At 43.2% G+C, this 15,715-nt stretch overlaps 1 protein-coding gene across 13 annotated transcripts in view; it reads right to left on the bottom strand.

Moving 5' to 3' along the window:
- The window catches only part of ralgapa1 (Ral GTPase activating protein catalytic subunit alpha 1), a 45,567-nt gene that overhangs the window by 13,320 nt on the left and 16,532 nt on the right, over positions 1-15,715 (bottom strand). For all 13 annotated transcript variants that reach the window (XR_008946609.1, XR_008946610.1, XM_057011638.1 and 10 more), the window contains 17 exons: positions 15,528-15,653; positions 14,948-15,006; positions 14,727-14,835; positions 13,175-13,285; positions 13,001-13,069; positions 12,778-12,915; positions 12,505-12,688; positions 11,603-11,721; positions 10,651-10,770; positions 9,915-10,527; positions 9,064-9,179; positions 8,816-8,940; positions 6,661-6,732; positions 5,985-6,108; positions 5,574-5,729; positions 3,733-3,891; positions 2,667-2,794 (listed from right to left, as the gene is read on the bottom strand). Coding sequence is in view for 11 of the 13 variants with exons in the window: in XM_057011638.1 (XP_056867618.1) it covers positions 2,667-2,794; positions 3,733-3,891; positions 5,574-5,729; positions 5,985-6,108; positions 6,661-6,732; positions 8,816-8,940; positions 9,064-9,179; positions 9,915-10,527; positions 10,651-10,770; positions 11,603-11,721; positions 12,505-12,688; positions 12,778-12,915; positions 13,001-13,069; positions 13,175-13,285; positions 14,727-14,835; positions 14,948-15,006; positions 15,528-15,653 (2,528 nt within the window). In the remaining 2 variants the exon portion in view is untranslated. The remainder of the gene's footprint in view (positions 1-2,666; positions 2,795-3,732; positions 3,892-5,573; positions 5,730-5,984; positions 6,109-6,660; positions 6,733-8,815; positions 8,941-9,063; positions 9,180-9,914; positions 10,528-10,650; positions 10,771-11,602; positions 11,722-12,504; positions 12,689-12,777; positions 12,916-13,000; positions 13,070-13,174; positions 13,286-14,726; positions 14,836-14,947; positions 15,007-15,527; positions 15,654-15,715) is intronic.

The raw sequence follows: 15,715 nt of genomic DNA, 5'->3' as shown, positions 1-15,715 counted from the left end.
TTCGAGCACAGACGCACCTATTGGAACCTGCGCGTATCCGTGTGTGTTTGTGTGTAAGTAACAGCTTACGGTCCCTCCAACATTGCTCCCCACAACAGCAATCGCTGTGGAGCAGCTACACTCAGCACAGCCTCTCTCTCTAATAAACAACTACAAATCCATTTTTATACCATCAAAATAAGAATTGGGTGGTGCTCATTCAATTAAGCCCCATTAATTAGCAATATTTAACGGGGATTCAACTGACCTTTAAAAACCTGCTCTCCTAAATCAATATCAATCACTTAATTTCAACTGAAATTCAGTGTTTCGCGTATCTGACAGTTCAGACCAGCAGTTTCAGCTCTCAGTTCCAGTACAGATCCAGTTTTATTGATTCAGAAAAATTATAAAGCTCAAATGGAATAAACAATAAAATATGTCCGGTTACATGTGGACATTGATGTACTTAATGTCTGGTATCATTCTAATCTGTTAAAGCGACTTTAACGAGTGTGTGTGTGTGGGTGTGTGTGTGTAAAACCCAAGTCAGTGGTAGAAAACAATGTGTGTGTGGTGTGCTAGTGTGTTTATGTGCTAGTGTGTGTCGGGGAGTCTTGGATTGTTTTTCATGCTGCAATGAGCTGATATGTGAGATAGAGCTTTGCTTATACACAGCTGCCCCAGCACCCTGGCACTGTGTGAGTGTGTGTGCGTGTGTGTGTGTGTGTGCTTGGATGGCTCTAGTCATGGTGAATGAAAGATCAGAGAGAGAGAAAAGGCAGATGGACCACCCTGAGGGCCAGAAGACAGACAGACAGACAGAAATAGAGAGAAAGAGAAACGCGCCAGTTACACACCAGTAACACACTTCACACTTCCTCCTTCCCATCACTGCTGCTTTTGTGTCAGCTGATACGCGAGGACACTCGACGGGATAATGAAGCATCGAGGTAAAGACGGCGCGCTGCCTTTACGTGCAGTTCGCGGTCTCATCTCCCGGCCCGGACCACTCAAAAGCAGCAGCGGCGCTTTCATCTGGAATTGCCCCTCCTTTACTTCACATCCATCATGTTTTAAAAGTTTGCACGGCCAAGATCACATCAGAAACTGGGGAATTATACTTTTAAATGTAAGGACCATGACATGAAAAGCACTCGGATCTACAGGAACAATCGACATAAAGAGCACAGAATGGCCAGATTAAAAGTCTCGATACAATCAGCCCAGCATTATTTCATCTGATTAATTCCAGATTAACAGATAATTGCATAAGAAAAAGATTAATTCATAAAACCGCCCGTGCGAAACAGCTGTGCTGCTGGTTTCCCGTCTCAAACTGGCCAAGTGTCAGCTGGAGCGTTCAGACGAGATGAGAGAGGCTGGGAAAAACTGAACGAAGCCCCGAGAAGAAAAGAATTCTGGCAAAGACGAAAACCAGCGACAGAAACAAGAGCAGAAACAGAAATGCACCGGATAAACGAGTTAAGTCAGGCAAGACAGAAACGGCAGAGTCAGAATTAGGGAGGGGGACAAAAGAGATATAAGACACGAGACTAAAAAAAACAACAATAGGACAAGAAGTGGGAGGTATAGGACAGTGGTGGAACAGAGAGGGAGAGGAGAGGTGTGTGTAGCAAAGAGATGGGGGAGTCAATAATGACTGATTACTGTAATTCAGCCTGTCAGAGACATCGACCTGCTGCTACCACCAATCAATACACACCAGGACACTCACAGACACACACAAACATCTGACAACCAGCATGCTTCGCGCCATGCTTCAACAGACACACACACACACACACACACACACACACAAAGGGAAGATATCAGGATATAGAGACAGCCTCACATATAATTTAGGGACAAGAGCATAACTGCTGAGTAACTGGGATCACAGAAGGCACTTACAAACCATCTCGGAGGAGTGTGAATATGGATTTCAACGCCAGCAATTCGTTCATGCGCCACGCTGGTCCTGAAAGTTTCAGGTGGCCTCCCGCGTGTGTTCTCGTGCACCTATTGTGGCCTTTGCCGACTGCAACGCACACAAGCAAGAGTGAAACAATCCATCGGGGTGACTTATTTCTGAAATGCCAAAAAAAATACAAATATAGGGAAGGACGAATAAAGAAGAGAAAAAGGGACAGGCAGACACGCGGACACACACAGGAAGACGGCATCATTAGGGGGTCAAATTGCTTTAAGTGCTGCTCAGAAGAATTTCCAATGATGAATCCCTAGCTCAGGTTGCCTCAGCAGGGGACACGGTCACCTCACGCGTGTCTGTTGTTTCCCCGAGACGTGTCGATGCGAGCGGAAGCGCTCCTGAGAAGAGCGCGCGTATGATCACACGTGTCTGTGCGCGAGACCCTCATTTACAGGCTGAGGGGAGAATCATCGACGTATTGACTTCTTCCAGACAAACTACCATTGCTTTGACACAAGGAGGTGGTACACACACCTGCCTACTCGCTCCTCTTTCTCTCCTGCACGGATGCAAGCGGAGACACAACCTGTATGTCTGGACAGCCCATATGCTTAATATACAGGAAGACGGCGGAATAATACATAACTCCCAAAGTGGACCCTGAAACATAACCAGTATTCACACGTGTATGCTAATAGGTCCCACATTTAAACAGTGTTGTTTTTAAATCCCAGCTCTGATTTCGAAAGGATACAAGTTCTGGTACAGAGGAATGAGGGATTTCAGGGCTCGGCTGGCGTTGATGGCTGTAGCTCGGACCATGGTAGGCAAAATCTTCATGTCCACGATGGCGCCGTCGAAGAGTGGCCCAAAAAATGGCACCTAGATGTTCAAGAAAATGTAAAGACCCTACAGTGCGAGCTGACACGAGACGTAAAAAATTCATGTTCACAACGCAAACTTTTGGAGCCGTGAGATTTTAGTTGCCAAATCATTACCGTAAACTTGAAGTCAAACTCTGGCTTTATTTAATTCCTTGCTTTGCTTGTGGAATCCACCAAGGAAAACAATGTCAGGCTCTTTATTGAATTTAGTTGTAGACCAGGTCTCCAGGTCTCCGAATCATGCACTCAGTGTCTGAATACAGAGCTTTCAGGACAACCACACAGCGAATATCTTATCTAACTTGTTTTTGGATTCATGGTAATTTAATAGTTTTCCTTGCAGCATGAATGGCACAGAATAGAGTTATGTTATTAGTGCTGTGGTATCTACGCCATACAGAAAAAGCAGAATTCTATTGCGTTAGGTCTCGTTTAAAATAGAATTACACTATCAGTGCTGTAGTATTAATGTCCGTGTTTTAGACTGAAACATTAACCAGAACAGCAAGACTCGGGGGCAAGACGCTCTTTCAGATTCTTAGTCTATCTGGATGCACGTCAGTAACAACCGGCAGGAAATGATAGATGATGCCCCAAAATCCCTTAGCATGTTCACAACAATTTAATGGTATATCTATTCGGCCTAAACATGTCCAACTCCAAATACGAGAGATAAGTCCGCACAGGGCCTGCTGAATGAGTGCTTCATCTTTTTATGTCTAACAGAATCCATAATCCATCTCCGTCGTGCATCATGGACGCAGAGACTCGTGATGATCTGCCCCTGTGTCGTCCGAGCGTTTGAAAATCAGGCTGCCTTTCACCATTTGTGACTGACTAAGGGAGCCACGGGATCAAGGCCTTACTGACATACTCACAAGAGCAAACTACAATAGGAGCTAATGAAAATAAATGTTCACCATTTTGTATTTTTACCTCAGGCTTTTTTAGGATATGAATGGAGTACATGTGGTTCTTCATGGGATAGATAACAATCAGCACGTCTCCAAATTCGGTCGGGATGATCCCCCGACGGTAATCTCTGCAATGCTCCGACCAAACGATGTGGACCTCGTCATTTCCCAGGTGTCTAAGCTGGAAAGTTAAAAGACAAAAGAAGAGAACAGTTCCAGGTGAAAGAAAACCCGTATTATTTTTTGCTTCTTTCTTGCAGCATAAACAACTTTGAGTCAATGCCGACCGTAGCATTGACAGATATAAGCATTTAAAGAGCAGAGAGGCTAGGTCCATCATAATTCCAAGGCCTTTGATTTTGCCCGGGTGCTATAGGTGGCCCTGAGGTGATGGAGTGACTTTGTGAAGATGGAGAATGGACATAAAGACAGAGTGCGGCTCCGACAAGATGGATTTCAGCCTGGAAGACAGATGGGGCTGAGCGTGATGTTGTGTTATTTTATTTATGTGTGTGTGTGTGTGGGGGGGGGGTCTGCCAAAGCCCAGAACAGACGCAACAAGAATACACCTCACAGATATAAAGTCCAGCAATGCCGAATGACCACTTTTGGCGATTGTCTTAAAACAAATACGAGTAAAACTGGTATCAATTTTTAAGCAGAATATTCATTACGCTGCCTTACAGAAACAAAAAGAATGCACCTAAAAGTCAATGGAAAAGAAAGTAAATCACATTAAGGTTTGCATGTGGGTTCGTCCACTTGCTACAGTAATGCTCACTGAATTTTAAATTTGAGTTACGGTGTTAATCAGCCTGATATTTTACGTCAACTGCTGCATTAAGTTGATTTATTAAGAGTTTTGGAACACATGCCAGATTTATCAAATCAGAATTAAAATAAATCTTCTGGAGGCACTCCCCGATGACAGTGGTTGGAACCAAAAGTGTCACTATGACACACAACTCACAGCTCTGCCATTATCGTGCTCGGGAAGTTAGAATTACGACCTCTCGGCTGCATTTCGGTCGTCAGATCGCTTCCATCCATTAGATGGAAGATTATAACGTGGAAAAGTGGCGTCTCGTCGTCTGATGTTTGAAATGTATCGATAGTTCGGAAAATATTTCACTGAAGGTGATGTCACCCGAGCAAAGAATGGGAACTGGACAAACGCCCCGGATGTGACTAAAACACATAACGGAGGACGAATGTCTGCTTCTCGTGCGTCTTCCTGCAGAAACGTAGTGCATGTTTTGGTCGACCACATGCGTGTGCACCTGTGTCCAACAGGAAATATTTATAGTTGTGCTGTTATTTGGTCAGAGTGATGCAAAAAAAACTAGTGGATGTATGTCTGTGTCAGGTTGTGTGTGTGTGTGAGTGTGTGTGTGTGTGTGTTTGATGGGGCCATCAGCTGATCAGGGAGATGGATGGTGTTGGACCAGGCGCTGATAATCCAATGAAGAGCCTGCAGCAATGTGATAGGCTGAGACGCAGGAAGTATGATCAGATTAAAGGGACATTATGGCCTTGTGCAGAGCACCTATTGCCTGAAGGTTGACAGGTGCACACACACGCGCGCACATACACACACACAAAATAAAACTGCCTGTCGAAACAGTGATACAAGCTCACACCATGCACAAACAGACAGGATGGCTCCCAAGAATCATTAGAGATGTCGTTGTGCTTTAGTCACACCATTGTCCTCAGATCGCTGTTTGCTGTGGAGTGAGAGTGCGCGTACACACACACACACACACACACATACACAGCTTGAGCCTTCTACTGTATGAGCTGGACAAATTATTAAAAAATAAATAAATCTACCAAATGACAGTTCAGGTGGGCAGGTGTTACCTTCTTGGTGAGGTTGTGATCCTGGTCATGAGGCATGCGGGTGGAGACGTGGTAAATGACCTCAGTAGTGGAGGTGGCGTAATACGGTGCCGTCTGACCCGTACTGCGATTTCTCTGCAGCCCCCCCATGAAGCCACAGTGAGTTGCGAGGTCCACCTTCACGATCACGTAAGCACAGATACGTCGATATAAGGGAATTGTTCAGTCAAAAAAACAAAACACTTCAATTTGAAGCTTTTAACCACAGATTAAAACACAACCTATTTAGAGGAACATTTGTGTGCCTAATATCAGAGACATTCCTTAACTGAAATTGGCTTAAATGCAAATCACCCCAAATAAAACACAGTCCCAATAAACAGGCAAACAAACAGGCCACTATATTTAAAAGGCTTTATCTAAACAAATTACCTCCCAGCCGAGCCCGGACACAAAGTCTTCATACGCCTGGCTGCCTGCTGTGTTGGTAAGTATGGAGTGTTTGTCCTCTTGACCCTCGGCCACATAAAACACTGCAATTTTATGAGTCTCGCGACTAGAAGAGAAGCAAAGAAAGTGCCAGTTAACAAAATACCACTTTTTTTCCCCCTCATCAATTTCAATTTTTCTGCATTTCCTATTGTATTTGTAGAGTATTGTGGCAACACTGGCAGCATTTGACCCATGAGGGAGGGATAATTGGTATAAAATAAAATTAGCGTCATTGCTTCAGTAGGGTTTTACACATTTTTTATATATTTTCCTCTGGGAAATTGACAGAAATGAGGGTTCAATTTCAATGAGCACAATAAAAGGTAACGATAGCGATCAACCAATGTAATGCAATTATTCACAAGTGTAAACACAAACAGATGTTCTTAATACCGATTGATTGCTAAAGATGTCATAAACCAACAAATTCATACATTCACGGTGTGACTGTTTCATCGGCACTAAATATATAGCACGTGGCCTAATGGGATATTTGCTATGGATTGTGTAAAATATGAGGCATAAAGAACAAGATAATCCAATATTTGGGGCGGACAGAGAAAGCAAATAAAATAAAAGCAAATAAATAACACCAGGGAACCGGGTATTTTCTTACCACTGCCGTGAGTCCAGGTTCTTTAACTCTCTCAATAACTTTTCATTCTTTCTCAACAAATGAAAGTTGCTCCTGTAAGACAAAGACACCGGCACAAGTTAGGAAACACAAACAGCGATTTTCAACCACTAGATCCATTACTGGGATCTGGCAGGAGCGTGTTGACTATAGATCCCATAAAAGGGACATTTGTTGGGCTGATACATCAGACAATTGTTCCCCTCCTGCTGAAAACCCATTTTATTAATCCCCAAAAGGGAATCACTCAAAATTAAAACATGTATTTAAAAAAAAAAAACATGATTCATAGAGCGTAATAATATTTTACAGTTGTTTTTTTTCAACCCTCCTCTATACTCTATATAGAAAAGCATAAAAAAACGAAAGTATTTTTATGCCAACAAACAAGCCCACGGATCATTCAGGGTGTCCGCGAGCCCGACCTTCACTCCGCTAATACGCCACCGAGGCATGAGCAGCGAGGCTTTGAGTGGCCTGATAATGACACATCATTCTTTTCACTCTTTGGGAGAAAGGGACAAAAAGAGCAGAAAATAAAGTCTGCGTAAGGGCGAGAGAGGGAGAGAGATAGAGGGAGCAATTTACTCTTTATTAAACTGATACTTGGTAATGGCCTCATTCTCTGCTCTAAAAGACTCCATTTACACCCTGGATTATAGAGAAGAGCACAATAGGGGACACACAGATGCACGTGGGCGACTGTCAGTATCTTAGTGTCTGTAATGTCCTGTATGAATACCTGGAGAGACATTAGAGGACAATAACAGATGATTAAACGATCTTTTCCCCCTCTCTCCCCCCATCTGTCCAAGCAGCCTTATTATTTGGATATTTTAGCGTTTTGTTTTACTTTTTTCCCCTCCTCCTCATCTGCATGCGGCACATTGGTCCCGTTTCCTGATTTGCTGTCTCCACCGCGATTGTTCGCCCCTGCCAGCATCGTCTTTTATTCAAACCTGAAATGGATCGAGTCTGATCGATGGAGTACTGTACTCATTATCACACTTTTGGCCAGACACGTGTGCACGGTGCGTTAAAAAGCCTATTGTGCAGGCTCAAAGCAGCCTCAGTAATTCCCTGAATAAACTCTAAAGAACCATGAGTGTCCATTAGGGATACCTTGACATAGTGTAGTTTAGAGACCGCCACAGAGAAGATGTGCAAATGCTCTACTATCTGGGGGGAAAAATGTTATCCAAGGTCACCAAAATGTATCTGGAGCTTTTAAACGATCTCTCTGTACATTGGATGGTTCAACATAAAGTGCACAATTGAAACCTGATGACGGAGAGGGAGCACATATGGGCGGAGGCAGGCTACACCCCTGCATGAGTCGCCCGTTCATCGCAGGGCCCTATTTGAGCATTTGTGGGTTTGGCATTTTGGCACCTTCCCCTACTACCAAAACACCTCCCATATTTTGTTCTATTACAATATAATGGTGCACTACACCTTTACACGGATATAAGCATGCGCATCTCTAAATACAGAAGAAATTATCTTTTGAAGTGTGATCAGAGATCATTAGAGAGATAAACTACAACTTCAAGCCTGGAGGACCACACAGGAGCACTACTGTAGAGAATGTGGCTTTGCTAAATTGCCGCCATATTATATTAACTGGCTCTCTGGCAGAGAAACAGCTAATTCAATCGCAATCCCCATCTTTAACATGGGGAACTCAGCGACTGTATAGTTATAATCCAATCGGCATTGAGCAGGGGGAAAAAAGTTTTTCACTTATTAACTAGCAGAGGATAAAGAAACTCAAAATATGGCCAACATTGTCTCATTTTGGAAATTGTTAATTATTAAGTCTTGATTTACTGTATAAACATACAGCACACTGATAGAATGCACATTTTACTGGGTAAAAAAATGTACTCGAGAAAAAGTGGTTTAATGTTATTCAGCTGCAGCACTGGGAGTCACTTTTGTATTTGCATTCTGCTGCCTGAATTCACTCTGGTGAAGATGTTAAAAGGCATTTTGTGATGATAAAAGATGCTCTTTCCATTCGCCAATGTGGAGCAGAGACGAGTCACATAATCCAACAAAGACAGGGCCCTAGTCACTTAAATAATCAAATTGTCAATAACTGGCAGGGAGTTACATCAGTCATGGCCAGTCTAACCTTTTCTCCCAGGAATTGAGTCCCAGTATGTTGATCAGCAGTCTGCAGTAGTAGAAGGGCGACTGTGGGGTCTCGGTCTGTGGTTCCACCTGCTGCATCGCCTTCATGTTTAAGTCTTCGCCTCTCTGAAACATGCAGCAGTTGAACTTGGTTAAACCAACGGTAAGTTAAAAAACAAAATCAACGGGACATGTGAAGTCTGAGGATGCTGAGGCTAAAGCTCACAGAGCGGCACGACATGTACATACTTGGAGGACAAACTCTCTCTCGGCAGCACTCTGCTTCAGGAGCGCATTGATGACATCATTCTCCTGTTTTTCTGAAACGCAACCCGGAGGAGGAGCGGGGATGTTCAGTGGCGTGCCTGGAGGAATCAACCAGATGACAAATAATTAACGTCTGATTCGACTCGAACGGGGCACAGCGCGACGGGCTTCTGCTAAGCCTTTGTGTGATACGAGCACGCGCCGCGGCGGCGTTTACGCTCAGGGTTATTCACAGCAGTGATTCTCAGCAAGGCCGGGGCAAACAAATACTGTGAAGATTTAATGAGTGTTTGCAAGGAAGCAACATTGCTGTGCGCAACCCTGCAGCTGCTCAGTGCCGAGGGGACAGTTGTAAAGAGAAAAGCCGAATAGTCCAATATGCCAGAATCTAAAATCTATAGCATTTTTTTTGTGATTTATATGCATCTTTGAAAAACACTTATTTTACCAAAGGTTTTATTTCTAAAATGGACAATTTAAAACAAAAATGGCTAAATTCACAGTCAATAACTGTTTTTGGATCAAAATATCCAGACGTGCACAACCACACAAGTTCAAATGTAAGACTTTTTCTCCATCTTTCATCAGTCGAGCAGTTCGAGTCACTAAAGTTTCACTTGGAGAAGAAACTGAGGAATGTGCACGATCCAACTTTCTACCTAAACAACTTGTTGAAAAGTGAAAATAGAAACATTCTAAATTAAATCCTTTAACGCTATTAAACAAGCATGAACGGCACAGAAGACCGTTTTTGTACATTTGAAGTGCAGAAATCCCTCAGAGAAATCCCGGCTTAAACTATGAACTTGGTGTGTGTGTGTTTGTGTGTGTACCTGCTCTCTGTAAACACTCAGGACTGGAGTACCCCAGGTACTGCAGCATCTCATCCAATGCGTCGTCCCCCTCCGTCAGCGAGTCCCACGCGGGCACTGCCTCCCGACACACGCGTTTCGCCAAAGGCGGAGCCAGGATCTGTTCAAGGCTCGAGTCCCCACGACCCTCCTCGATCTCCAGTCTATTTTCGGCCTTCTCCGTTTCCTCCTCGGTCACATCGTCTTCACACCCTGTTTCGTTTCCTTTCTCCTCTTCGTCAAATTTCCTCACTTGCCTTTCCTCCCCCTCCCCCTCCCCCTCCCCCTCTCTGCTGTCCTCTGTCTCACTGTCCTCCTGTCTGCTCTCTCCACTGTCTTCCCTACTTTCTCCCAACATCTTCGACTGTCCTCCCTGTGAAGTGCAGAATTGGAGACTTGTATCGTAGCAACATTGAGCATGCGGCGAATATGTGTGCGTGGGGCTGTTTGGGGAAGAGAGCGGAGGCCCGTAGAGGACGGCAGAGTCCCAGGAGTGTTTTCCTGCTACATCACGAATGATGACACGGACGCAAGCAGGAGCAGAGGACAAGCCGGCTGTCATTCCACCTCCTGGTACACCCGATTCTGATCGAATCTGTGAAAAACAGGAAACAGGAGGGAACAATAATCATCAAATTTAGGTTAGAAAAGTTATTGCGGTTTGATGTGCTTACTTCAGAGCCTCTTCATTTATCCAGGTTCTTAAATTCGGGTTTACCTGATATACTGACAGCAGAGTGGAGCCATTCAAAACCAGGAACTGAAGGTTTGGCGAGTGGAAAAGCTCTGGACCGAGATCTGCGCTCTCACAGAACGGGTTGTCTTGGTTCTCACCAACCTACAGAAAAATATATGTGTGACCCCACTAGATTAAATAATGATGCTACAATCTGTGACATGAACTTAGTTATAAAAAAAAAACGACTTTATTAGTCCCACAAGGGGAACTTGAGTAGATCCAAAGTTAGCATCGCTAGCATCTAATTGAGAACTACAGCTGCACGATAAACCATTAAAAAGATCCCTATGTCAATTCACATACAGCTCTCATTTCTAACCCTAACCCTAACCCTTTCCTTGAGGTTTACCACAACAAATGCTCATATTTTCCTCCTAGGTTCTTTGAAGGGCGCCCATCTGTGTCACTGCAGCTGCCATATGTCTCACATTTTGCCTATTTCAATTTCTTTCCTTCGTCATTACGCTCAGCAGAGATACGGTAGCTATTTAATTAGCCTGGTGCTGGTGAAACTTGCGCCATCATCTGTGTCTCCAGCTCAATTTTAAGCTAATAAATATCTGTGATTCATATTTTCCTGCAGCACTAGTGAAAGAATGGCCACAGACTCGCATATTAGATATTAACAGATAAAATAAGAACAGTAATTACAACTCTTACTACTACTAGATATGCTCATAGCTGTGATTTTAAAATAACATCTTAGTTTAGTATGAACCTTAAGAAATGTCACATCAAAACAACGGTACATATTCCTTCCCCATGTAATCAAAAATTCATATAAAGATCCTATTAAATCATTTCTTCCTTTTAACAAGACTGGTAAAGGTTCAACAAAAAAAATTTCAGCTGCTTTTGCTTCAACAAGAATGCGGTTATACACATTACTCGGACACAACAAATATAATACGTAGCTATGAAATAATGCTACCTGGCTAGAGAGGGTAGCGGGACCTCCAGACATTGGATAATGTCCGAGATGATTGACCAAGTGTGTGATCACTGTTCTTGCTGCAATGGAAACGAGACCCTGCTGAATCCGGCTGTGAACTGCAGAGGGAGGGAAGAAAACGCAGACAAATGGCAAATGAGCGGAGCTGCAGAAACCAGATTCACACCTTTGGATCTCTAACCCAACGTGTGACTTCTGGATTAAAACCGAACTCCGGGAATCGCTGGAAAAGATACAAACCTACGCTCAGGCTTGTACATGCTTAGTTTGCTATATATCACCAAGACACCGATGCCATCACACACTGTGCTGCCAGGAGACACTGGCTAATCAACACCATTAAAGACACACTGGGACATGTACGAGCTTTCCAATAACTCCTTATTGACAAAGCTGCATGAAGAGTACAGACATGGATCGACAAGACATTCTGAAGCACTCCCAATCCTTAGGAGGGCTAAACAGAGGGGAAAAAACAACAGAAAAACAGAAAAAGAAAAAAAGGTCGCTCTAAAGATCACTGTTAAAATATGCTCGTTATTAAAAACACATAGTAGCAAAGTACCAGGTGAAAGAGAAGAAAGTAATGAAGCATTGAAGAAGACTGAAAAAGAAAGAAGATAGGAAATGCATGGTATATCAAGGTGCTCCAGTCATTACTCATCCTGATGGATCACAGCAGGTGACAAAGCCTTTCTCTCTCTCTCTCTCTCTCTCTCTCTCTCACTCACACACAAACACAAACTCGCACACACAGAGGAGGGAAAGCCAAGCAGAGTTTTTAAAAGATAATCTTTGTGGGTTTTCACAAGTTACATTATAAATATATCTGCTTTGAGACATTTATTTCTGTGTCTCATTAAGGTCACATGATTAAATACCTTCGGCGACAGGCTGAACTTTGCTGGAGCGTTCAGAGTCTGGGCTGTGCAGCGGCTCTGGCTCCCGGAGGCTCTCTAATGGAAGGAACGGGTCATAGTCTGGGCTCAGCAGGTCCGACAGCTGCATTGGATAATACTTCTGACTGCTGAAAGACTGGGCTCCATACACACACCCATGCAGCACCTAAATAAGGAAAGAGGATATTTTTTCAAATAAATCTGCTTCAGATGTGCTCTGCTGATGGGCCCAGTTATAATCTGACACATTTAGACCTTATAAATACAGCTGAGCAGTGTTTTGGTTGGCTGGTCCTTCTCTGGAGGGCTTCGTGTCTGAACAGGCTGCAGTAGAGTCTTTGGAGGCAGAGCCATCACCCAGTCCAGCAGACACAGCAGGAGCGATACAACCAGCTGGAACAAACACAGTGATACGAGTAAGAGGTTACGAAACCGAAAACGTGTGGGCGGAAAATGAAAAGGGTTTGTTTGCTTTTACCCTCTTATCCTGTTCATGAGGAGAGGACTCAGTAGAAGGCAGCAGGTGGGTGATGGTCGCAATCAAAATCTATATAAAGTCAAAATCTTAATTCTACAGTACAGTATAATAGGATGGCATTATAGTGTTGTAGTGATGTTCACTCCTTTTTTTAGGATGAACAACATGTCTCACCTCTACAATCTTCTTCGGAGTTTCAGGGGGGAATTTCTGAAGATGATCCACATAACTGATTAAGAGGTGAAGGATGTCCGAAGCCACCAGGGCGACATTCTTATTGGGGTACTGTGTGATGGAAACAAACGTGCGGTTGTTAGTTCTTTGGGTTCTAAACCTTACACATTAGCAGGTTTAGGACAGGTTTCTCAGTTTGAACAAATCCACCACATTCAGATGCTGCGAGGATCCTGGGTTAACAGTGTAAATGTGTATTGAGCGGCTATTTATAAAACCGTTATTTTCGACCCATCCAATTGTATTAGTCTGATCTATTGTGTGTGCTGTCAACAGAGAAGAGAAGAGGCAGGTGGTGAGACAGGAGGACATCAAAAGAAGAAGTGGCTCTCCATGGAAATGTGTCAATTCCTCAAGCTTTGTGTGTGCGTGTGTGTGTGTACAATATATGTTACTGTGCCCATGTCTGAGGCTACTGGCTGCTGGTATGAACATAAGAGATGCCAAAGTTGACAACATGTGTGTATGAGTGTGTGACACAGCTTGCAGCATTCCCTCTGGATTAGTCTGCTATCTGAAGGAGGACCAAACATATTGACAGTCCAGGACTTGCTCCCAGGAGTGGGTGAATGCAAGTGTGTCTGTGTGGCTGTAATGTCTTAGCAGGCCCTTGGCTGCCGATACACCAGCTAGGGATTCCAAGATGGAAAATATGTATGTGTGTCTGTCCGTCCCGAGCCACTTGGCCATAGATGAGACACAGAATATTGGACAGCGTTATTTCCAGTGCACAGGCGTCCCAGTCTCGTTGCCTGGACCAGACAATACCAACCGAGGCAATTTCACACCAACACTTATAGTCACCCCCAACAATGTTCCCATCATAGTTTGGCTCTTTACCGTCCGCCGTGGCAAAAACATTGGCGCTGAATGTGTCCAGTGTTTGAGCCAGTATATTGTTTAAACTCACTTAAGCTGCCATTATCCTACATTTACTGCAGCAGGATAAATACTTGAACGGTCAGTGTCTGAGCCCAACGTGATCACTTCAAATGAAAAAAATCAAACTGTAATTCAAGTAAATTAATAGTTATTATTGAATATCACTAGTATTTTTCTTACCTTAAACAAGGATGTTAAATGACAGCCAGCGTCTGTCTGTCTACCTTTTAGCAAAATAACTCAAAAGGTTCTAAACGGATTTTAATCAAAATTTCAGGAATTGTTGATAATAGGCCAAGAAAAAACTCCTTAAATTTTGGGGATGTTCCAGATTCCTCCTATTTTTTTTCCCTCATTCATTTTATTATGCTATATATAACTAAACAAACAGTCAAAGTTTCTGAACAGATGTTTTACCACCATCTACTACACTCAGGATAAAAAGCAGCCTCAGTTGGTCAATTAGGACAAAGTAATGTATATTCATTCAGCTATAATGGGATGAAAGTAGGTTTATACTAAAATGGAATATTCATCACTTCTGTTTAAAAACGAGGGTACTAGATTTAAGAGCCCGGAAGCATGACGTGACCTGTGCTTAGCGACTGACCTTCAGAGTGACACAGATGACATTGAGGGCATCTTTAATCTGTGGATGCTGAGTTCCATGAGCCAGCTCCTCGCAAAGCCAGATGCCGAGACTACACAGAGCCACACACCTAAAAAGGATCAAAAATAAGTATATTTCTAAACAGTATAGAAAATCAACACCTATCCAGTCATCCATCCAGTTTCCACCTCATCACACATGGTTTGGAGAATCCAGTTTACCTAGCTGGAGCAGAGGGTTCATCCCTGGCAGATGATAGGATAGTTTTAATCACATGCTCCTAAAATTAAAAACAATTGTAATTAATATGCGCAAATACACACCACTGACTCACTGTATCATAATATGTGTGGTCATCAATAACTCCCAGAGGTTACTACGACACCTCCACAGCTTATTACTTAACACACAGAGGTCAAATATAGAACAACCTTCTATATACAAATGCTTTTGAATCATTTGCACATCTGCATTCAGCATTCAGAACGTTTACTTATTCAACTCGCAATGGGTAAAAAAACAAAAAGGACTTTGCAGCCGTAAGAAGCTGCCATGCATGACATTAACAGTTTACCCAGGAAAGATAACAATAACAACATAGCTCCCATGGCTCTGAACTGTTACAGGAATCACTGATGAGATATTATCTATTAGTCTGGCTCTGAAACCCCCTACAGGCAAAGTAAATATGCATTTCGCTCGTTTTTAATTTAATGGCTATGACATAAAGTTGACTTTTTAATGTATCCTCATTTTATTTTAAAATGCTATAAAAGGCAAAACCAACATGCTGATAAGTACCTTAACATCAGGGAACTTGGTAAGCACCACCTCAGATGTGGTGGGATGGAGGGCTGGAAGCTCCCCGTACAAATTGGGAAAACACACCAGTGATCCGAGCAAAATCTGAGCCTCAACTCGCGGGGCCTGTAAAGCAATGTGGGATAACAGCGTAGCGTGTAATAACAGTAAACCTGACATACAACCCC

This window comes from Takifugu flavidus, chromosome 16, assembly GCF_003711565.1.
Source record: "Takifugu flavidus isolate HTHZ2018 chromosome 16, ASM371156v2, whole genome shotgun sequence".
Taxonomy (NCBI): domain Eukaryota; kingdom Metazoa; phylum Chordata; class Actinopteri; order Tetraodontiformes; family Tetraodontidae; genus Takifugu; species Takifugu flavidus.
This window is presented reverse-complemented; position numbering and strand designations above follow the sequence as displayed.